This window comes from Terrapene carolina, unplaced genomic scaffold (genome assembly GCF_002925995.2).
Source record: "Terrapene carolina triunguis isolate 2854851 unplaced genomic scaffold, T_m_triunguis-2.0 Scaffold132, whole genome shotgun sequence".
Classification (NCBI taxonomy): Eukaryota; Metazoa; Chordata; order Testudines; family Emydidae; genus Terrapene; species Terrapene triunguis.
Window position 1 is genome coordinate 1,230,849 of NW_020664483.1, and position 20,015 is coordinate 1,250,863.

Consider the following 20,015-nt stretch of genomic DNA (forward strand, 5'->3'; position numbering starts at 1 on the left):
CAGTCGTGTGCTGGAAGATTGCATCTCTAAGGATGATGAGAGGGAAGTCTCTAAATCCTTTAAGTCCATTGAAATTTCGGAAAACAGCCCAGACGTGTGGGGAAAACTGTTATGCAGCTTAACTTTTGAGTTAGTGAATAAGAGTTTGGTCAAGGGCTGTTCAGGCAGGAGCTTGGAACATAGATCCTGTTAGAGATGGAGTTAATTGGCCCCTTTTCTTCCTATTCCTACAGTCAGTGCATCTGTATCCACTTGAAAACCAAAACTGAGAAGTTCTACTTGCTTTGTCTGATGACCCGGAAGCTGTTTGCTTTTGCCAAAGAAGAGTGCATGGAGGAGAATCCAGACAGCCTTATGAATCAGGAGGTGCTTACCCCAGGGCAGCTTTACCTCATGTTCTTAAAGGTAATGCCTTCAAGTGTTTAAAGCTGTGAGTGGCAGGAGAACCGCTAGATACATAGAAAAGAGAGCAAATCTGTATCCAGCATGTGGGGTATTTGAATGACTCGTATAAGAGGAGTTTGTGAGGAGGCAGCTAGGCTCTGGTGGATCATGCCGAGGGCTGAGCTTCAAGAGATCTAGGTGTTGTTTCCAACTCTGCCCCTGGTTTGCTGTGTGACCTTGGATATGTCACTTAACCTTTCTGTGCCTGTTAGCCTGTCTGTGAAATAGGGATGATGCTCTTTGCTCATCCTCGTTTGTTAGAGCACTATAACATCTCCAGCGAGAGCGAAGTATTAGCCACTAAACACACCACACACAGGATTCTCACTCCTGAATTCGCATCTCGGCTTCCCAGCATAAAGCTGGCACCACTCCCTCAGTCAACACCTGTGCCGAATGCTGCCGGCAGACCCCGGTCTTACCCAGCTCAGGCCTACACTCTGAGGATTTCACTTTTGAGTCACTCCAGACCAACCTTGTGTCAGCTGTAGCACTGCAGGTATGTTCTTCATTTCCCAAGTGTTCAAGGAGACATCTGTAGGCAGATTTCACATCCACGTACATCACATGAGACACTCAGGCAGCACTGATGTTGGATTTGACCATTTGTACAGGACATCTTTCTACCACAAGTCCACAAGCCTGCTTCGTCCTTCTTCAAAACCATCTCTAGAAAGGAAAGCTCAGAAACCCCTAAGTATGCTAAGATGCATGGAGGCACCAGGCATCATAAGACACTGAGTAGGATGTGCTGAGTTAAGTGCTTTGAGGTGGAGTAGCTAAGAGTGTATTTGGCTGCATCAATACAGGGGAGCTGATCCAATGCACCAAAGATAACAAGGAAAAGTTTGCATCAGGGCTGCAGTAAAGTGCACCGAATGATTGGAGAGCAAATGACTGCACCAGAGCCCCGAACTGCTGCCAGTTCTGGGGAGCAAGCACCAAAGGGTGCCGTGATATCTGAACATGTTGGGAGAGTGCTTTGAGATACTGTTCGAATCGAGTGACCAAAGCACCAGTGGATGGCGTTTTGGGACAGGAGTGTCAACACTCACACTCGATTGGGCATTGGTGCCTGAGCTGAAATGCTTTCAGAAACCATAACTGTAGGAGATGCAGGTGGCAGAAGCTATGGGTGCATTTGCTCAACACTAATAATCAGTGGGGATTACAAATTAGAATAACTGTAGCTGCAAATATTCATTTTGTGTCTTTCTCTTGTTGTATAGGACGTGGTTCTCAACCAGGGGTCCGGGCCCCCTGGGGGGCCATGAGCAGGTTTCAGGGGGGCCACCAGGCAGGGCCAGCATTAGATTTGCTGGGGCCCAGGACAGAAAGCTGAAGCCCCACTGCCTGGGGCTGAAGCCAAAGCCTGAGCAACTTAGCCTCACGGGGCCCTCTGTGGCGTGGGCCCCCAGGCAATTGCCCTGCTTGCTACCCCCTAACACTGGCCCTGGCTTTTATATGCAGAAAACCAGTTTCTGTGGCACAGATGGGCCATGGAATTTTTATAGCATGTTGGGGGGGGGCTCGGAACGGAAACGGTTGAGAGCCCCTGGTATAGGAGACCTTTGTGCTATGTCTGTTCGGAGCCCTGTAGAACTGAGGCATTTGCAATACTTGTCTGTGTTCTGAAACAAAGACTATCCGTTTAACTGTTAATGAGCTCGTTCAGAAAGGAGTAGCGATGCAGGGCATCACAGCGAGGAGTAAGATTGTGATTGTGCACAAATTGTGATCGTTGGTCTCTTTTAAAAGACAAGGAAGGATGGGCTTGTCGTTAAGGCATTGGGCTGCGACTTGGGAGATCTGGGCTCCATTTCTGGCTTTGCCACTGATTTCCTGTGTGACCTTGATTTGTCATTTAATATCTCTTCACCTTGATTTCTCCATCAGTAAAATATACCTCGCACCATGCAGCTCTGATGTCAGGTTTAGTGCCCCCCTCTATCTGACACACACAGTTCATAAAATGGGTTAAACGGAAGATTCAAAGTAGTCTAGATTAGTATTTTATTTCTATAGTGCTTCTTATCTGATCTCAGAGCATTGTAGGGAGCAATTAAGTATGTGAAGAAGCGACAGCATTCTGGCAAATTTAGTAATTGTAATTTTAGAATCTTCACATGTGCTGTTGAATAACAGATGTAAATTAACGGAGATGGAATCGGATGTATGTCACCAGACTGGTGTGAGCTGGGAGCAAGATTTGCCTAGAACAGTAGTTGGTTCACTTATTCTTTAATATTTTTATGCCCTCCTTGCAATGATGATTCAGAAATAAAAAATGAATCTTGACTATCAGCATAGGAGTAAAATATCAACGGTAATTAAGGAAATCCAGTCAAAATAAAATGCATTACTTTTTGGAGCAGTTTACAGACTTAATAGGAATAAGCAAAATCGATTCAGGGTGGGGGAAATCCTCCGTTACCATAAATCATTTAGTTATCAAGGGCAGCAATGAAGTCAGGTAAGAGCCTTTTCAGACCCTTTAGGTAGGTTAGGCAAGGAGTTCTCTTGTGCTGCTGAATGCACTTGGAGACAGTCCTACAACCATACTGACATCCTTCACTTCAAGCTTAGTCTCTGGCTTCTTAGATATACCATCTTCCTTTCCAAAAAGCTTTACTTCTCAGTAATCCGTTACAGTATACCATCAAACGCTGCAGACTTTTGTATCGTCAATTCTCTCCTGAAACCCTGCTTCACCACACTTATTTGTGCACAAGATCTGACTAACAGCTTCAGCAGCAAAACTGACATTCTCCAGCAATACATGTCCTCAGTTTTTCCTACCTTTCCCTCTGTATATCTCATCCGTTTACATGCCTGTCATTCTTGGTGGCGCCTTTGATTCTCTCCCTCTTTGACAGCTCCCTGCCCTCTGACTCCTCTTCCTCTGTGTGGTCTTGCTCCCTTCACCTTAGGGGGGGAAAAATTCTGAATTCCCACCCCCCTCTCACTCTCGGTGTCTCCAGTGGGCTTCGCTCATGGTGACCTTCACTCCTATTCCTTCAACTCACACCTGGATCCCATTTTAGTTCAGTTCCTGTCCTCCTCACTCCATCAAAACTGCCCCAACAAAGGTCACAAATGCCCTTCTCCTAGCTGAATCTTTTCCCACCTATCTGTTGGTGTTCCTCAAAGTTCTGCCTTCAGGCCCCTCCTCTCTTCCTTGTGCATTCTCTTGGCAATCCCATCCATTCCCTTGTTTCAGATGTCCTTCGTGTCTTAGCCTTGCAGCTCCAGGGTGATCTTCTGACTCTTATCTACCCCCGCACTAGATTTTGTGAAGACTTGCTCTTTAATGTTACTTTCCCTTGCTTTATCCACCTGTGTGCTGCTCCTCTCCCCTTCTCCTCTCTGGTTTTCCTGCTTCTCACTTCTCCTCCAACAACTGTCCAAAATTTTACTACTGAAGTCATCTCCTCAAGGCTCCTCCTTGAATCACTGTTAGTTTACTGTGGAAAATTAAAACTCATTGTTCCTACCTTCAAGCCCCAACCTAATGTCCACAACTACGTCTTTGCTTTAATTTCTCCCTAATCCCCCTTGTGCTGCCCATAGGACTCCCCGGCCCTTGTCATACTATTCCTTCTATCCTTCATTCTGCTTTTCGCAGTTTGTTTTGTTGTCTCTTCACCTGGAATACTTACCTCCTTATTTGGCAACACAGCTGTCTGCTGCCTTTTCACCAATAATTATTGTTTTAGGCCTCTTTTTGTCCTGTCTGTTTTAGACTGTAAGCTCTTGAGAACAGATTTGTCTTACTCTGCTTTGTAAAGTACCACATACTTTTATGGAGCTATGTGAGTAATCTATTAATAATAATAATAATAATAATTAATAATTATTATTATTATTTTATTATATTATGTCTTGCCCATTTCTGGGCCTTTCCTCATTGTAATATGGAAGTATTCCTGTTCTAAAAGTTCTCAGTGTAGATCTATAAAAATATGTCACTGTAAAGCATTTATAATCCACAGTAAGAGCATGCAAGCCCCAAATATCCCCATCTGTGCTGTCAGACTCAGTGGGTAACCCATGCCTAACTAATTCTTTAGAGCACGTCTATTTGCCATAGCTTTAAAATCTGCTTTTAGCATCGTTTTTTAATAGAAGTTTGTGTTTGGAAGAACAGAACTCCCCTGCTACTGCAGTGGCTTGTGCCTTTGGAATTGAAGAAGAAAATCTAAATCCAAGGTGTTTAAAGGCTTGTGATGTGTTCTGTTGAAGGAAGCCCCACCTTCATTCCAGGGAGTGGAAACACTGGGGACTGAGGTGGGCTGTCTGTACTCAGATGGAATAGCTAGCCCTGAACCAATAAGCCGTGCTTTACTAGCTGGCTGCAGCCCTGCTCTGGCACACTTGTGGAGGAGCCAACCACCCCTTCCAGGCGTGTTTGAATGATAACATATGATGTCTTTACCTTGAATTAGCTTGGCTGTATGCAGAGGATTTCTTTTAATAAAAAGTTGCAAGCAGTGGCAAATACCTTACTCTTCCCTGTTATCAGAATAGTGAACATCTGAGCTCATTCAAGTACCAAAATTACAACCCAAACGAACCTCCAAAAGCAGTCATCTAAAATGTTTATCACGTTGTCTGAGAAGCATCTCTCTTGGTGATATTTATACGTTTCTAAAAACTTGAGCTTCAAAGTCAAATTATTCCTTTTTTGTAAGGCAGCTCTACCCTTCGCTGGTTCTCACTTCATCAGCGTGTTCAATGTCCAGTAAACCAAAAGGTCAAATGTACTTGCAATGATGACGACACATTTCGGGAGATGTTGAATTGTTGCAGAGTAATACACTTATGCTGCATATTGCATTAATCATCCACTTCACTTTTTATGGGTTTCTCCACATACTTAAGAAATTCATACCGGTAGTTGATAAATCAGGAGATGATTGCAAAACTGGTGGATTGTGCCCTGCATTTCACTGACAGTGTGCCTTTCAGGGTTGAAATGGTGTCATTAACATAATTCGGGGGAGGTGGGGATTAATCTAGAATGATAGAAATTAACAACGGGTGGTCTTAGCTAATCATCAAAAGATCATCTAGTTCATCCTTCTGTCAATGTGGGAGGGTCTGTACAGTATATTAATCAGTAACATCGCATGCTTCAGACACAGGGCTGTTTCGTGTTTTTACTTTCCTAGTTTAACACGTCTCATTTTTAAACCTTAGGAGAGGATGGAAGCTTGGTTGCTTTCTGTTAAAGTAGCCTTGGACAAAAGATCTCAGAAGACGAATATAACCATCAATTCAGAAAATATGATGAAGCTATTCAGCATGGGAATTGATGTTACAAGGCCATTTGAATATCTCCTTGCTACTGGTAACCTGCGCTCTAAAACAGGTAAAGTTTATCTTGAACTTCATTCCATTCCTGCGATACAATTTTAGCGCTTCACGGAGAGGTGCTGATGGAAATACATTTTTTTCAAGCCTCTTCTCTTAAAGTATCATTTTGTCTACTGAATATTTGCTCAAGTTGAATTCATGCAGCTCATTATGAACAAGAAGCTTTTTGACAAAAGGATTAGATTTTTCCTCAGACTTGGATCATATGTATATTAAAATATACACATTATTTATATTCAGATACAGGATTTTATAAATATCTTTACATTTAGCATTGCTAAAAGAAGCCGCATTGATTGCTTTGAAAATAATGTCCGTTCTCCTTAGAAAAGGCACAGCATGGTGTATGGAAGTGCTCGCTGCTTCTCTGTGCTCCCTCCCCTCTGAGTTAGAAACTACGGCACTTGGATAGTTTATCACCAGAGCCCATTCGATCCTTGGCCTGTGCACTGAGGCTGCAAACATAGTGTCTATTATGATACTGTTTTATGTCCACTAGAGCAGTGGTTCCCAAACTTTAACAACCTGTGAACCCCTTTCACTAAAATGTCAAGTCTCGCGAACCCCCTCCTAAAAATGAATATTTCAGGGATTTTCTCCTTTACCTGAGTATAAATTATAAAAGCAGTGATCTTGGAAATATAAAATTTGTTTTTATGACATGCTTATTACACACTATTATTAATTATTATTTATAATTATATTATTTTATTACATTATGAAAACGGCAACACTCTTCCAAGATCTCACTTCCGTAGCTTGTATCACTTTGAATAAGCCTGTTATAAGACAAGGCTCCTATGTTTCATCAAGGAGTATCAGATTTGAAACAGCATGAAGGTATTTAAGAAGCCAACTCAAAGAGTTCCTCCTAAATATGCATTCAGGTCTTAAGCAGTCCAGGCAAACAACGCACGTTACAACAAAGCTTAAACTTGTTCTTCATAATAATTTTAAAAACAATACTACCTGCCTATTTAATTTTAAAAACAGCAAAAAATATCCACTTCCCTTTCCATTTCTTATAAGGAGTCTTGAAGTTTAAATCTCCTCAGTATGATAGATATGCTTGCTTTGATCTGCTTAGCTCTTGGAAGTCCAGGGGCTCCAGGCTGCTGGCCCCGTGCTGTCCAGGGTTCCTAGGGACAGCTCTGTCCGCCATTAGGGAATTTTTTCCCAAGAACCCCCTGTAACATTTCGTGAACCCCCAGGGGTTCACGAACCCCAGTTTGGGAACCACTGCACTAGAGACTGGGCTCAGACTACAATAGGCCAGAAAATTTCCAGTGAGGTGAAAAGTCAATGAAAAATAGGGAAACAAATTGATAAAATTTTCATGGAAAAAACTTAGTTTTGCAGTCAGCTTTGAGACAGTTAACTCACTTCACATAGCGCGCCGAACAGGTGTGAGTAACTTTTGGTTGCTACCAATTTGAGCTGGATTTGACCAGTGACCTGGCGTGTAAAGGCTGTATAGCCCCCTGCCATCCACTGAACCCCTCAAATGTAGATATAGCTTAATGAACTGAGAATCTCTCCTTTGATGTCAATCTTTTAGACTTCTATGCATGAGTCTATTGAAGATGATTTATAGAATTGTATTTTGCAAATGTCCTTCATTAGTATCAGCTCACACATTAAATCTGGCTTTTGTTTTTTAAAGGTCTGGGTATGCTACAAGATTCTGGTCTGTGTGTGGTGGCAGACAAGCTGAATTTTATTCGTTACCTGTCCCATTTTCGCTGCGTACACAGAGGTGCTGCGTTTGCCAAGATGAGAACCACCACCGTGCGCAAACTGCTCCCAGAATCCTGGGGCTTCCTGTGCCCTGTGCACACCCCCGACGGAGAGCCCTGTGGGCTGATGAACCATATTACGACTGTCTGTGAAATAGTGACACAGTCAGCCTACACCTTGTCCCTGCCACCTTTGCTCTGCTCCTTAGGTAGGTTCCATTGAGTTAATAACTTAAGAAAACTTGGACCCCACAGACCTGTGTCTTCACTGGATATCATTACAACAAAAACATTTCAACATGGCTAAACCTGCATTTTGGTTCATGACAAAAATAATGTATTGCTTACACAGCGCTGACATTTTTAAAATGTTGTTTGAATAGCAATACATTTACTTGGGGGTATTGAACTAATAAAAGCTGCATACTGTAGAATGAGCAGGTTCATTTGTACAGAAAGATAAATGCACAGAAATGTCTCCAAAAAGTGTCATTATTTGCACCTTTATAAGGTCACCAATGACTATTTAGTAAAAGAACAACTCATCTAAGCATTTTATTTTTTTGTGATCATCAAACTACTTTTTATTGTTTTAAATCTGGATATAATTCAGGCAGTATCCTGGAAAAATAGCGTATACCTGATATTTAGATTCTTAATATATGTAGTGGGCAAAGCAAAATGTGTAAAGCATTTCTTATATGCTGGTCTAGAATGTTTCTAAGATCCTGAGGAGTGTTGGTGTGGATCACTACTTTCAGCATTAATGGTTTCCTTGGTTCTTTCCCAGGTGTCACTCCCGTTGATGGGACTCCAAGCCAACCCTATGCAGAGTGTTACCCAGTTACACTGGATGGCTCGTTAGTGGGCTGGGTAGAAAAAGATATGGCTCCTACGATTGCAGATACTCTCCGGCACTTTAAGGTTGCCTTGTTTGATGTGACTTGACTTAAAAGAAGCAGTTTTTTAACTTCTCCCAAATGTTTCCTTCCTTCATTTTTGTGCCTGACTGATTCATTTGGTTTTATTTGAATTTTAAGAATTGAATTTTATCATGTTCTTATTTAATTTTATATTATGATTATTTTATACCTATTTATAAGGCATTGCCACCAAAGCATTGCAGCATCAAGGTATTTGTTGGTTGTAGCAATTTAAAATGCAATTGTTTTTCTCCAGTTTTGTAGAGATTTTGATGCAAATATTTTTGTAAAAAAATATATGAAACAGTGAATTTGTGTAGCTACTTGTGTGACTAAAATTTTCATTTGGAGGGGAAAATAGGCTATTGGATGCAAAAAAATCTTCATTTATTACAAATTTTCTAACTAGCTTTTTTTCTGTGCATGTGAGAACAGGTAATGCAAGAAAAGAAAATTCCAGCTTGGACTGAGGTAGTCCTTATTCCAATGACCGGAAAACCTAGTCTGTATCCAGGATTATTCATTTTTACTACCCCTTGCAGGATGGTTCGGCCTGTGAGAAATTTGGCCTTGGGAAAGGAAGAATTGATTGGTACTCTGGAACAGGTACTGTGCATGGGTCTGTCTAACGTGTTTGTTTATTACAAAGCAGTGGCCATTAGAGAAAAGTCTTTGATACAAAAATAAGACACCTTACAAAAATATCTGTGACAGGAACAATGAAGGGGAGGTGGAAGCTGATCTTGTCAAAAAGGCTATTAAGTTTGCTTGGGTTTAGTGCGCTAGCGCAGATGAGAACTAGCATGAATATGTCTACACAAGCTGAGAATCACATCCCTAGCTCAGGGTAGAAGTAGCCATAGTTATGTTGGTTTTTGCATAGCCCTTTTTACACACTAATACACTAAGTTATCAAATAGAGCAGCTGGAGCTATGAAGGTGATTGGAGACAACTTTATTTACCTTTAAAAAGATCAATTTGATAATTAAATTGGACTTTGCTTATCTCAGGTCTTCATGAACATTGCTGTCCTTGAGGATGAAATTGTGCCTGGCGTGACCACTCACCAGGAGCTCTTTCCTCATAGCATGTTGAGTGTGGTAGCCAACTTCATTCCATTCTCTGATCACAACCAGAGTCCCAGAAACATGTACCAATGCCAGATGGGTAAGTACTGTGCTAAATATTGCCGTCAAACAATCCCCAAGTTTCCACATGCACAGGAGGAAGGAAAAGAATCAGATCCTTGACTCCTTCATTCCCCTTTCCATTGTATCCTCTTTAGCTTTGCAGGAGGGGGAGAACCTCCAACAAACCTTAGGGGGACTGTTGGTTCCCCTCACAACGTCATGGGACTTGGGAGGCTCATTAGTATCCCTTGCGAGCCTTGCAAAGGAAAGGCTTAAGAGTCCTCGTTTCTTATGTGCAGTGCTGAGCTCTCTGGAGCTGATGTTCTCCAACTTGAATTTTTGATAGGAGAAAGTTACTGTTTCAAATTATGGTCAAAGGCACAAGACAGAAATTGGGTTTCTTTCTTTCTTTCTTTCTTTTTTTCTTTTTTTTTTGCTATTAAGTGGCAAATATGTTGAGTGTGTGTGTCTGCCTGCCTGCCTGCTATATTTTCAGGGATCCTAATTCAAGAACCCATCCTCCACTTCACTTCAAAATTTGAAGAAAATGTCTACAAAGAAATTTCTTAACCCCATCAGATAGATGTGACTCATGCCTGAAAGCATGAGAGTTTATATCATTTCTAAACATTGGGGGTTTATTACTGTCGGATGAAATTGTGTATGTTCTCATTAAACTATGTAAATTCCTAATCCTTTTTGACTCCTACGAAGTTCTTGGTCTCTGTGATATCTATTGGCAATGAGTTCTACAGCTCAGTTATTCTTGCGGGGGGGGAGGGTGTGTGTGAGAGAGAGAGAGATCTATCTCCAAGGGTAGTGGCTAAGCTCAGGGGATGGCACGTGAATGGCCTGGACTTGTGCCCCACAGCTGTCCTCGAGGGACAGTTCTCGCAGTATCTAGTGGCCTTAGAGTGGTATCCTTGCTGATGGTATTAACTGCCTTTGATACCATTGACCATGAGGTGTGTGGACTTGTTTCTGATCCATAGCAGCGATGGGTGGGATGCTCTAAATGGTCCTGGTCTTGCCTTGCTGAGTGCCCTCAGAGGGTGGTGTGGGGTAACTACTCCTCCCTGAGGCACTCTCTTGTTAAACAAGAGGGGTGATATGTATGTGAGGCCATTGGGAGGCTTAGTGATGAGGCGTGGGTTGCAGTATGCTGCTAACAGACCGCTCTACATCTCCATGTCCACTGACCTGGCCAGAGCTGTCCATTGTGGTGCTCCATGTCTGGGGGAGACTGGCACAGCTATGAGGGCTAACTGGCTGAGACTCCATCCCAGACAAGATGGAGGTGTTGCAGATTGGTTGGGGGAAACAATCGGAAGATAGAACAGGAATAATACTGGCCATTTTGAGGTGTGTCTGCGCCATCAGTGGATCAGGTTTGCAGTCTGGGCTCCGGTAACACTCAGATGCTATTAGAAGAGCAGGTAGCTGCCACAGCAAGATCACCTCTTTCTCCCTCCCCGAAGCATCACATGACTAAGAGATTGAGTCCATTTCCTTTGGATGCAGACCATGCAACTGTTATCCAGACCTTTGTCACTTTGCAAGGTGCTCTCTGGGAGGCTACATCTTAAATCTATCTGGAAACCGCATCTGGTACAGAACTTGCCAGCCTCTGTGTTAAGCAGTATGTATTTCATGGTCATATTAAACTGGATCTCTGATCTGTACTGAGGGCCTGTTGGTTTCTGGGTTGACTTTGTGTTGTTTTAGACATATCAAGCCCTAAAATGGCCTGGCTTTAGTCCCCCTTTAGGCCCCTCCCCATGACATACTACCACAGTTGTGGTTAGTGAAGGCACTTGAGCTAAAGTTTCAGTGGTATAAATGAGAGAGAGTACAGCTGGCAGGTGTTGAGAGAAGAGTGAGGTTGTGGACTCCAGGTTGGCTTTTGTTGGTGGAGTTTATTAAATGTTTGTTAAATCCCTGGTGCTGCTGGCATGGTGCTATTGATGGGTGATTGCCAGAGTCTGCATGGTTGGTATTTTAAGAGTTTACCAAGGGAACTCACTGCTTGGGATTGGTGTTCTTTCCCATACATCCCTAAGTGAAACCCTAATACAACCCTAAATGAAAAAGTGCTTCAAGAGCTCAGAATTCCACCTTACGCCTGCTAGGCAGCGGAGACCAAGGAGTAGGGAATCCTATCGGAAAGGTTTTGAAGAAGCAGATTTGTAGCTCAGTCATTTTCCCATAGTCTTCTGAAAATAGTAAACTGAATAAAATAGCAACCCATTGTTCAGAAGTTGCATCGCTTATCAATATTCAGACCAGGAGTTAAAAGATATTTTATAGTATGAAAATGTAGGACAGAAGAGACATAAGTGAAATGTCACATACAGAAAACCTTGATTTTAATTTTTTATGGTAAGTGTGAAATTGACATTCCATCTGGATATGTTAGAATTACTGTAAGAGGGAGAATGTTAAAAATAAACCTTATTAAATGATAGGAATGGAACTGAATTACTAAAGGAGTTTAAGCAGTAGTTTGCAATTTGTAATTCAGGAGCAGGAAGGGAAGTTCTTATCTGCATCAGTGCAGTCTTAAAATGAAAGCTTAGGAGGACTTTTTGGATTTGGGGAAAACATCAACTTTTTCTCCATACACAAGAAGAGACTCTGCAGGCTGGATCAGTTTTATCCCTACCAAAGCCATGACAGAACATTGTGATTTTTTTGCCACTGGATTAATCTGGCTCTTTTTTGTTCTAGGCAAGCAAACTATGGGCTTTCCACTTCTGACTTATCAGGATCGCTCAGATAATAAACTGTACCGACTTCAGACCCCGCAAAGCCCCTTGGTGCGGCCGTCCATGTACGATTACTATGACATGGACAATTATCCAGTCGGTACCAATGCAATCGTTGCTGTCATCTCCTACACTGGCTATGACATGGAAGATGCAATGGTAAGTCATTGAAAAGGAAATGGAATATACTGCCTTGTCTGTGTCACCTGGGGACTGGCGTGTGAACATCAGTTCTACAACCCACTGGCTATGTTGATTCTCAGTTAAGTCATGAATTAAACATCTGTTTGGGGGTTTTTGCCAATTACTCAATCTTAGTTTGCCACACAGTGGGTGTGCACACACGAGCAAGGAAATGAAAAGCCACCTAATGAAAAGTCTGCTTCTCCACCGACAGGCTGCACCCCACAGTTCAAACTCTGCTGTGGAGTGTCTGGGGAGCAGGTCTCCCCCATGATGTGCTCTTCTCTGCCATTCCCCCCTGGCTCTGCTGCCCAGTCTGCCTTCCTACTGGTCTGGGGAATGCTGAGCGAGGCTGTGCAGCAGGGCCAGAAGGGCAACATCAGAAGGTGGAAGTAGCAGTTGGTAAGAGTTTACTTGCCTGCTTTTGCTGGCGCACAAATTTCCCCGTCTGGTAAAGAAGGGAAAATAAATGATTTTTTCACATTTATGATGTGGGAGCTGTGACTGGCATCGGCCTCATTGTGCTAGGCGCTGGCCTTGCACCATTTGAGAAGTGGGTCGTGTCTGAGCGGTGGCGTGTGGGAAGTGTGTGTGGTGTTTTATGGGACTGTGATTATTGGGGGGGGGAGGGGGGTTGATCATTTAGCTAGAGGGAGGTTTAAAAAAAAAAAAGTGGGTCACAGCAATATGTAAATGCTTCCTCTGCCGAGGTTCAGAAACATCTGTGGGCAGAGGAGGGGGAATATAGAAGCCTCGGGGGAGTGACTGTGTAAAATGGAGAGACTGAAATCAGACATGAAGTGTGTTCATCGTGTTAAAACTGATTGTTTTTGGTAAGTCAGCTTTGAAGCAGCCTCGCTGAAGGGACTCTGGTTTCTTGGGGTGTTTTGTTCAGATTGTAAGTAAGGCTTCGTGGGAGAGAGGATTTGCCCACGGCAGCGTTTACAAGACGGAGAGCATAGATCTTGCTGAAAAAATCAAACAAGGAGATGACAGTCTGGTGTTTGGAGTCAAGCCTGGTGATCCAAGGGTTATACAGAATCTGGACGCTGACGGACTGCCGCACATTGGATCCATACTGCAGTATGGGGACCCTTACTACAGCTACCTGAACCTCAGTACTGGGGAGAGCTTCATAACCTATTACAAGTGAGTTCAGAGCTCAGCTGTCCTGGTTACCGTCTCAAATGTAGAGTTCTGAGAACTGCTCTGATGTGCAGACAGCCCTGTAGGGTTTAGGAGTCCTTTATTCATTCCCTGATCATTCCAGAGAATGAAAGCATCTGTATCTCTTTTTATAAAACAACTCTCGCTGGATGCATGCACTGTAGGGAAGAGTAATTAATATTGCAGATGGATTTCACACCAGTATATTGGCTTTCATCTGAGCCCTGCAAGTGTTGAAAAGTTGCAGATGCTTCTTCACAAAGCCAGGGAAAGACACACACACAAAAGGTGGGCTTATCACAAAGTAAAACTGGAGACAGTTCTGGTGAGGAGAGCTTGTGCATATGAGATTCCTCCCACTCTCCACTACTCCTCCTGCAGCCATTCTGTGTGTAGTATTACACTGCTTTCCTACTCTGTGGCTTCTTTCACGAGAATTTCTTAAGGCACTCTGGGTAAGATTTTTATAGGCGCTTAAGCAACTGAGGAGCCTAAGTTCTGGTGACTTCCGATGAGAGGTGCGTAGGATCTAAGTCACTCTGGAAAATGGGAGCTAGGCTCCTACATCGCTCAGGCAGTTGTTTTCAGTTACCCCATTGCTGGGAGGTAAATGGTATCCCTGTCTTACTCGTGGAGAAACCAAGGCACAGAGTCTGTGGCAGAACTAGGAATAGAACCCACCTGTCATGATACCCTGTCAGTGCGCTAGCTAGACATGTAGGATCAGTGACCTTCCTCTGTGTGGGTGGGTGATGGCCTCCTCCAGCTGTTGATCTTCATGCCCAGAATGTTAAAGGTGACACAAAAAGGATATTTTAAAAATTGGGCTTATAAAAAAAGGCCTAAAAGATGGTGGTTTTGGGGGGAGCGGGCTGGTTCTGCTGTTTGTATTATACCTTAGAAATATCAGGAATCTCAAGGTTTGTCTTCCTTTTTTCCCCTTGGGGATCCCAGAGATATTTGTGAGATTTGACACCTTAAACTAAGGGGACAAAGGTGTTGAATCTTTTAACAAGAACAACCTTCCCTTTACTAAAATATTAGTTGCTGATGTTAAACAGGCATTAACAAAAACAAACATTTTTGAATATTCTGACTAAAAATGGCCTACCCCTTTCAAATCATCAGCTCTCTCTCTCTCTCTGTGGGCGCTTGTGATATCACTGTTTCACTAATTCTCTAGTCCTCTTAATCTGCAGTCAAGACTAGACATGAATCTCTAATGGAAAGGGGAAGAGAGGGCAAAATGAAAAGCCTTTAAAAAAAAAAAAAACACAAATTTCAGGTCTTTATAGTTCATGATGATGTAATAAAAATAAAAAAGGGGCAAAAGTCCACTTTTTCTCATTTGCAGGTCACATTTAAAGTGTAAAGAAACTTACCAGGTATTGAAACTCAGCTTGACCATCAGTTCCCACAGTGCAAAGATTAATTAGTTTTAATTGCTACTTACTCTACATTGTTCATGGTGCATAAATCAAAAATCTTTTAGAAATCCTAGTTTTGATTATTGTATTAGAAATGACTTGAGCAGCCTTTGAGGAACCCGTTTTTCAAGTGTAAAACTTTCTAAAACCAACCCGAATGTAGTTTCGATCTCCATGCTTACAAAATGGCTTCTTCCTTGAGGAAATGCTGAGTTTCCCAAGACAGCCAGTTCATTTCACATAGCTTGGCTGTACTACTTATAAAGTCTCTTTCTAAAAGCAGTTTCCAGGGAAAAGTTCCTGGCACAGAGCTGCCAAGTTAACAACTTTGAAACTTTCATTGACTTTCTTTATTTTCCCCTTCCCAGGAGTAAGGAAAGTTGCATTGTGGATAACATCAAAGTGTGCAGCAATGACAGTGGAAATGGAAAATTTAAAAGTGTTTGCATCACTATGAGAATCCCTCGTAATCCAACTATTGGGGACAAATTTGCCAGCCGACATGGACAGAAGGGTATTTTGAGCAGACTCTGGCCAGTTGAGGACATGCCATTTACAGAGAGTGGAATGGTTCCAGATATTCTCTTCAATCCTCATGGCTTTCCATCCCGAATGACCATTGGAATGCTGATTGAGAGCATGGCAGGGAAGTCTGCAGCATTGCATGGCCTCTGTCACGATGCCACCCCCTTCACGTTTTCGGAGGAGAACTCTGCCTTGGAATACTTTGGCAAGATGTTGAAGGCTGCTGGCTATAACTACTATGGAACAGAGAGGATGTACAGTGGAATCAGTGGGGTGGAACTGGAGGCAGACATTTTTATTGGAGTTGTATACTATCAACGCCTGCGTCACATGGTTTCGGACAAGTTCCAAGTGAGGACGACAGGCGCCAGAGATAAAGTCACCAACCAGCCCATCGGTGGGAGGAATGTCCAGGGTGGGATTCGCTTCGGAGAGATGGAACGCGATGCCTTGTTGGCTCACGGCACGTCCTTCTTGCTGCATGACCGTCTCTTCAACTGTTCCGATCGTTCTGTGGCCCACGTCTGTGTCAAGTGTGGCAGTTTGCTTTCTCCTTTGTTGGAGAAGCCTCCGCCTTCCTGGTCCACGACGCGCAATAGGAAATACTACTGTACTGTGTGCAATCAGAGTGACACAATCGACACTGTTTCTGTGCCTTATGTCTTCCGGTATTTTGTGGCTGAGTTGGCAGCCATGAACATAAAAGTGAAACTCGATGTGAATTAACTGTGGACGTGAATAGCAATTCAAGTACTCTAGGAAAAACTAATTTTTAAATGTCCAGATTTTTCTGTCAGAGGATTTAAAAGGACTATTGACTCGTAGCTTGAAATCCTGCAACAGCTGTGGGATTAGTTTGATTTGTGTACTTAAACTGGGGAGATAATCTGCTAAATTACTTAGCAATCAAATGGAGAAGCGGTACAGATCCCTTAACAGTCACTGTTAGCTCTGTAACAGTCCTCTCTGCTTGTGTTTCATATTAGCCAAAAATCTCTTTATGAAAACTGAGCAGTGCCAATGCTTTATTGGACTAGTGGGTTGGGAATTAAAGCGTTAACTCCTTGTCCCAGATACTGCATCTTGTAACTGTGTGATGGCTGTTCCAGGCGGGGGTGTATCACAGTTGTGCTGAAGAGGTTAAATAAAGTGGAATGTCCTTGAACACTGGAAGATCACCAAAAATCTTTGTTAAAGGAGCAAACGTCATGCCTTAACAGTGTCCCTGTCATGTGCAGCCAGCCAGGAAAAATCATTTCTTTGCCTATTTGAGAAATACATCTGCAATGATTAAAGGGGAAAACACTTGTGATTTGAAGGCACGGCCCAAAGTCAGGGCATGGTAGAGTGGCACTGCTCTAGGAGAGAGCCTGCATCAGAGAGGCACGGTCTGTCATAGTGCCGAGAGTGCAGTCTGCTCCATTCACTGCGGGGAGGAGATTGCCCCATTCTGCCAGCCAGTGTGAAGGGGGCAGGCTCTTGCTAGCCCCAGCCCCAGGGCAGCAGCACAAGTTCTTGCTCACCCCTCAGCAGCCACTTGGGCCATTCACAATCTGGGCTTTAAGTCTGATGACTTCCTGCTATCTCTGCTTCTCTCAGTGTGTGAACAGTTAACACAGACTAGTTACCTTCACTTTGGTTACAGTCAGGTTCTAGTCAGTGTCTCTTCCTGGTTCTCAGTCCTAGCATAATTTGAGCTGCAAACACTGCAGCAGCAACATTTAAGCCTTGTCCCTTGTTTAATTTTATTTTTTATTCCATGGAAACGTGACTCTGGTTTTGTAAAAGTTCATTTTTAACTAACCTAAACTTGTGGCAAAATAAATCTTTTTATATTACGGATGAGAGAAATAGTACTTTATTCAGATCTTGGAAAAATAGTAAAATACCCTGCGGTATTAAATATAAGTAATAACTAAAACAAATTAGGTGTTTTTGCTAAATATTATTGAGCGGTGCTTCAAAAATGTTAGTCAGTTGCAAGTTCATAGTATATTTCTAGCAATTATTGTAAAACTAAAGATGGAAAAATCATTAGTTGTAGCTGCAGCATGGTTTCTGTTTACAGCTGAAATTTGCGACCTCTCGAAAATCCAAGTCCATCTTATGCCAATTCAGGGCCCAGGGTAGAATCTGCTGCACATTGGAGGACATCCTGAAACACTGGTTGCCTCCCCCCAATGATAGGTTTTCAAAATTTCACAATGTTTTACTCCCATCTCTGCACAAAAAAGGTTTTTTTTTCAATGGGGGCAGGCTCCGCTGGACAGCAGAGATACCAGCCCTCCCTGATTTTCCATAATCCTCCCAGTGTTTAAATGTAATTATGACATTGCTTAAATCTACAAATTTTGCAATTACATTTAAAAACCAGAAGGATTGCGTGTGTTGTGTGTCACTCACCTCTCAGGACTGACAAACCCAGAGCTGCCAGCTGCAGCATTGTTCTTCTCCACCGGTGCCCCTGTGCAGATCAGAGTCATCTGCAGCCCAGCCCTATACACGGTGTGTACTATTTTGTCGGCTAGCTGAGGGAGACTCACAGGGTCATGCTGGTGACACCCCCTGATGGGGACCCCGTCTCAGGCCAGTGCTGAACACATGGCTGGCTGCCACAGACGCAATGAGCCAGATACACCAAAAAACCACGTGAAGTGGTTTCCGAAGTGTGTGCGAACAAGTGAGGATGTGGCCAATGTCATGGTCAGACCTGGTCATGGCTACTGATGTTACTAAATGTTACTTCAGCTTGTTACCACTGTTATTACTGTAACATGCACAGAAGTGAATCTGAAATGCACCACAAGCGTTCACGGCGCTACCCCAGGTCCTCTCTCTGTATTTGGCTTTGCACTTTTGCCACTACTCCAAGCAGCCTCCAATAATAAACCAGAGCAGGGCCAGCATTAAACTCGCTGGGGCCCAGGGCAGAAAGGGGCTTGTGCAGGTCATCCGGCCAGCTGGCTGGTGGAGAGGCTAGGGCTGTGCAGGTTGGCCGTGACATCAATGAAAACAAAGTACCAAGCCAGGATTAACACTCACCATGACACGTGCGTGTGCTTGTCGAAGACACCCCCACATCTAGACAGAATTGTTGATCAGCAACAAGTTTCACACTGAGTAAGTAAAACAAAAACAATCAGTTTATGTTTGTACCTATATTATTTTCTTTTGTATACTACAGGTGTGTGTGTTTAGCTGTATAACTATCCATTTAATATAGTTTTTCATCTACTGGATATGCAGAAAAACAGTTGTGGCACAAGTGGGCTGTGGCATTTTTATAGCATGTTGTGGGGGCTCCGAAAGAAAGGTTGAGAACCCCAGCTCTCATGCATTTATATTCTAAACCCCCTGTGAGGCAGGACAGGGCTGTTATGTCCCCATTGGACAGATGGGGGCAGGAACACCCCGGAAGCATCTCTGAATCATTGTCACTGTGGTTTGGTTTTGAGGGGGATTCTAGCTTTTAAGTGACTGGTAGAACGTAGGCCCCTGATGCTCCATCCCCCGTGGTGTTCCCTGCACACCTAGAGGAGAGTCTCTGGGGAGGGAGAAGCCTGTTTAGTTTGTGCTGGTTTGACCAAGAATCCTCCGCAGATGCTGCCAGTCTGTCATTTCACTTGGGTGTGAATGTCCCCATCTGCTGCAAGAGCCAGTTGAGACAGGTCCCGTTGTATCATTTCAGGCAATGAGCAGTATCTTACACGTCCTCTCTGCTCTAGCTGCCACCATCTCCCCAGTCAGAACAGGCTTTAGTCTGAGTGGGGGTCTGCCTTCCCCAGCCTGACACCTAGCAGCTTCTTGTCAGGCACCTTCTGCCCCAAGAAAGGAGGGTTGCTAGGGAGGTGGGGGGGGGGGGAGAAGAGGCCATTAGCCTGTCAGGTTTTTCCCTTAAAAAAACAAACCCGAAAGTCCTGAGTGATAACGAGTGAGCAGCAGGGCCAGGTGCAGCAGCACCAGCGCCAAACAGCTGCTCCTTGTCTGTGGTTGCAGCCAAACCACGTTCAGCACCAGTTCAGCTACCCTGACCGCGGACACTGCAAGTAGTGGCTCTTTGCGGGGTACATCTGGCTGGAGTGTGAATGCTGCATGCTAGACCCAGTTATCCACCGTTAAGGAGAGCAGGTTCGCTGTTCTTACAGCTGTTTCTGGGCTATATCGAGTAACGGCCACTGCCACACCCCACAGTAACCGGGGCGCTGCGCCTGTCGGATGGAGGGGCCTGGTCTCAGGACAGGGCGCCGGGCGTGTCGGACGGAGCGGCCCGGTCTCAGGACCGGGCGCCGGGCGTGTCGGACGGAGCGGCCGGGTCTCAGGACCGGGCGCCGGACGTGT

The 20,015-nt window shown here is 43.7% G+C and overlaps 1 protein-coding gene across 2 annotated transcripts in view; it reads left to right on the forward strand.

The window, feature by feature from the left end:
• The window catches only part of POLR1B (RNA polymerase I subunit B), a 29,632-nt gene extending 12,117 nt beyond the window's left edge, over nucleotides 1-17,515 (forward strand). For both annotated transcript variants that reach the window (XM_024213951.2, XM_024213952.2), the window contains 9 exons: nucleotides 234-405; nucleotides 5,644-5,815; nucleotides 7,484-7,765; nucleotides 8,347-8,480; nucleotides 8,915-9,085; nucleotides 9,491-9,647; nucleotides 12,338-12,534; nucleotides 13,454-13,707; nucleotides 15,521-17,515. In XM_024213951.2, coding sequence (XP_024069719.1) covers nucleotides 234-405; nucleotides 5,644-5,815; nucleotides 7,484-7,765; nucleotides 8,347-8,480; nucleotides 8,915-9,085; nucleotides 9,491-9,647; nucleotides 12,338-12,534; nucleotides 13,454-13,707; nucleotides 15,521-16,403 — 2,422 coding nt within the window. In that variant the 3' untranslated portion in view covers nucleotides 16,404-17,515. The remainder of the gene's footprint in view (nucleotides 1-233; nucleotides 406-5,643; nucleotides 5,816-7,483; nucleotides 7,766-8,346; nucleotides 8,481-8,914; nucleotides 9,086-9,490; nucleotides 9,648-12,337; nucleotides 12,535-13,453; nucleotides 13,708-15,520) is intronic.
• Nucleotides 17,516-20,015: the final 2,500 nt, after the last annotated feature.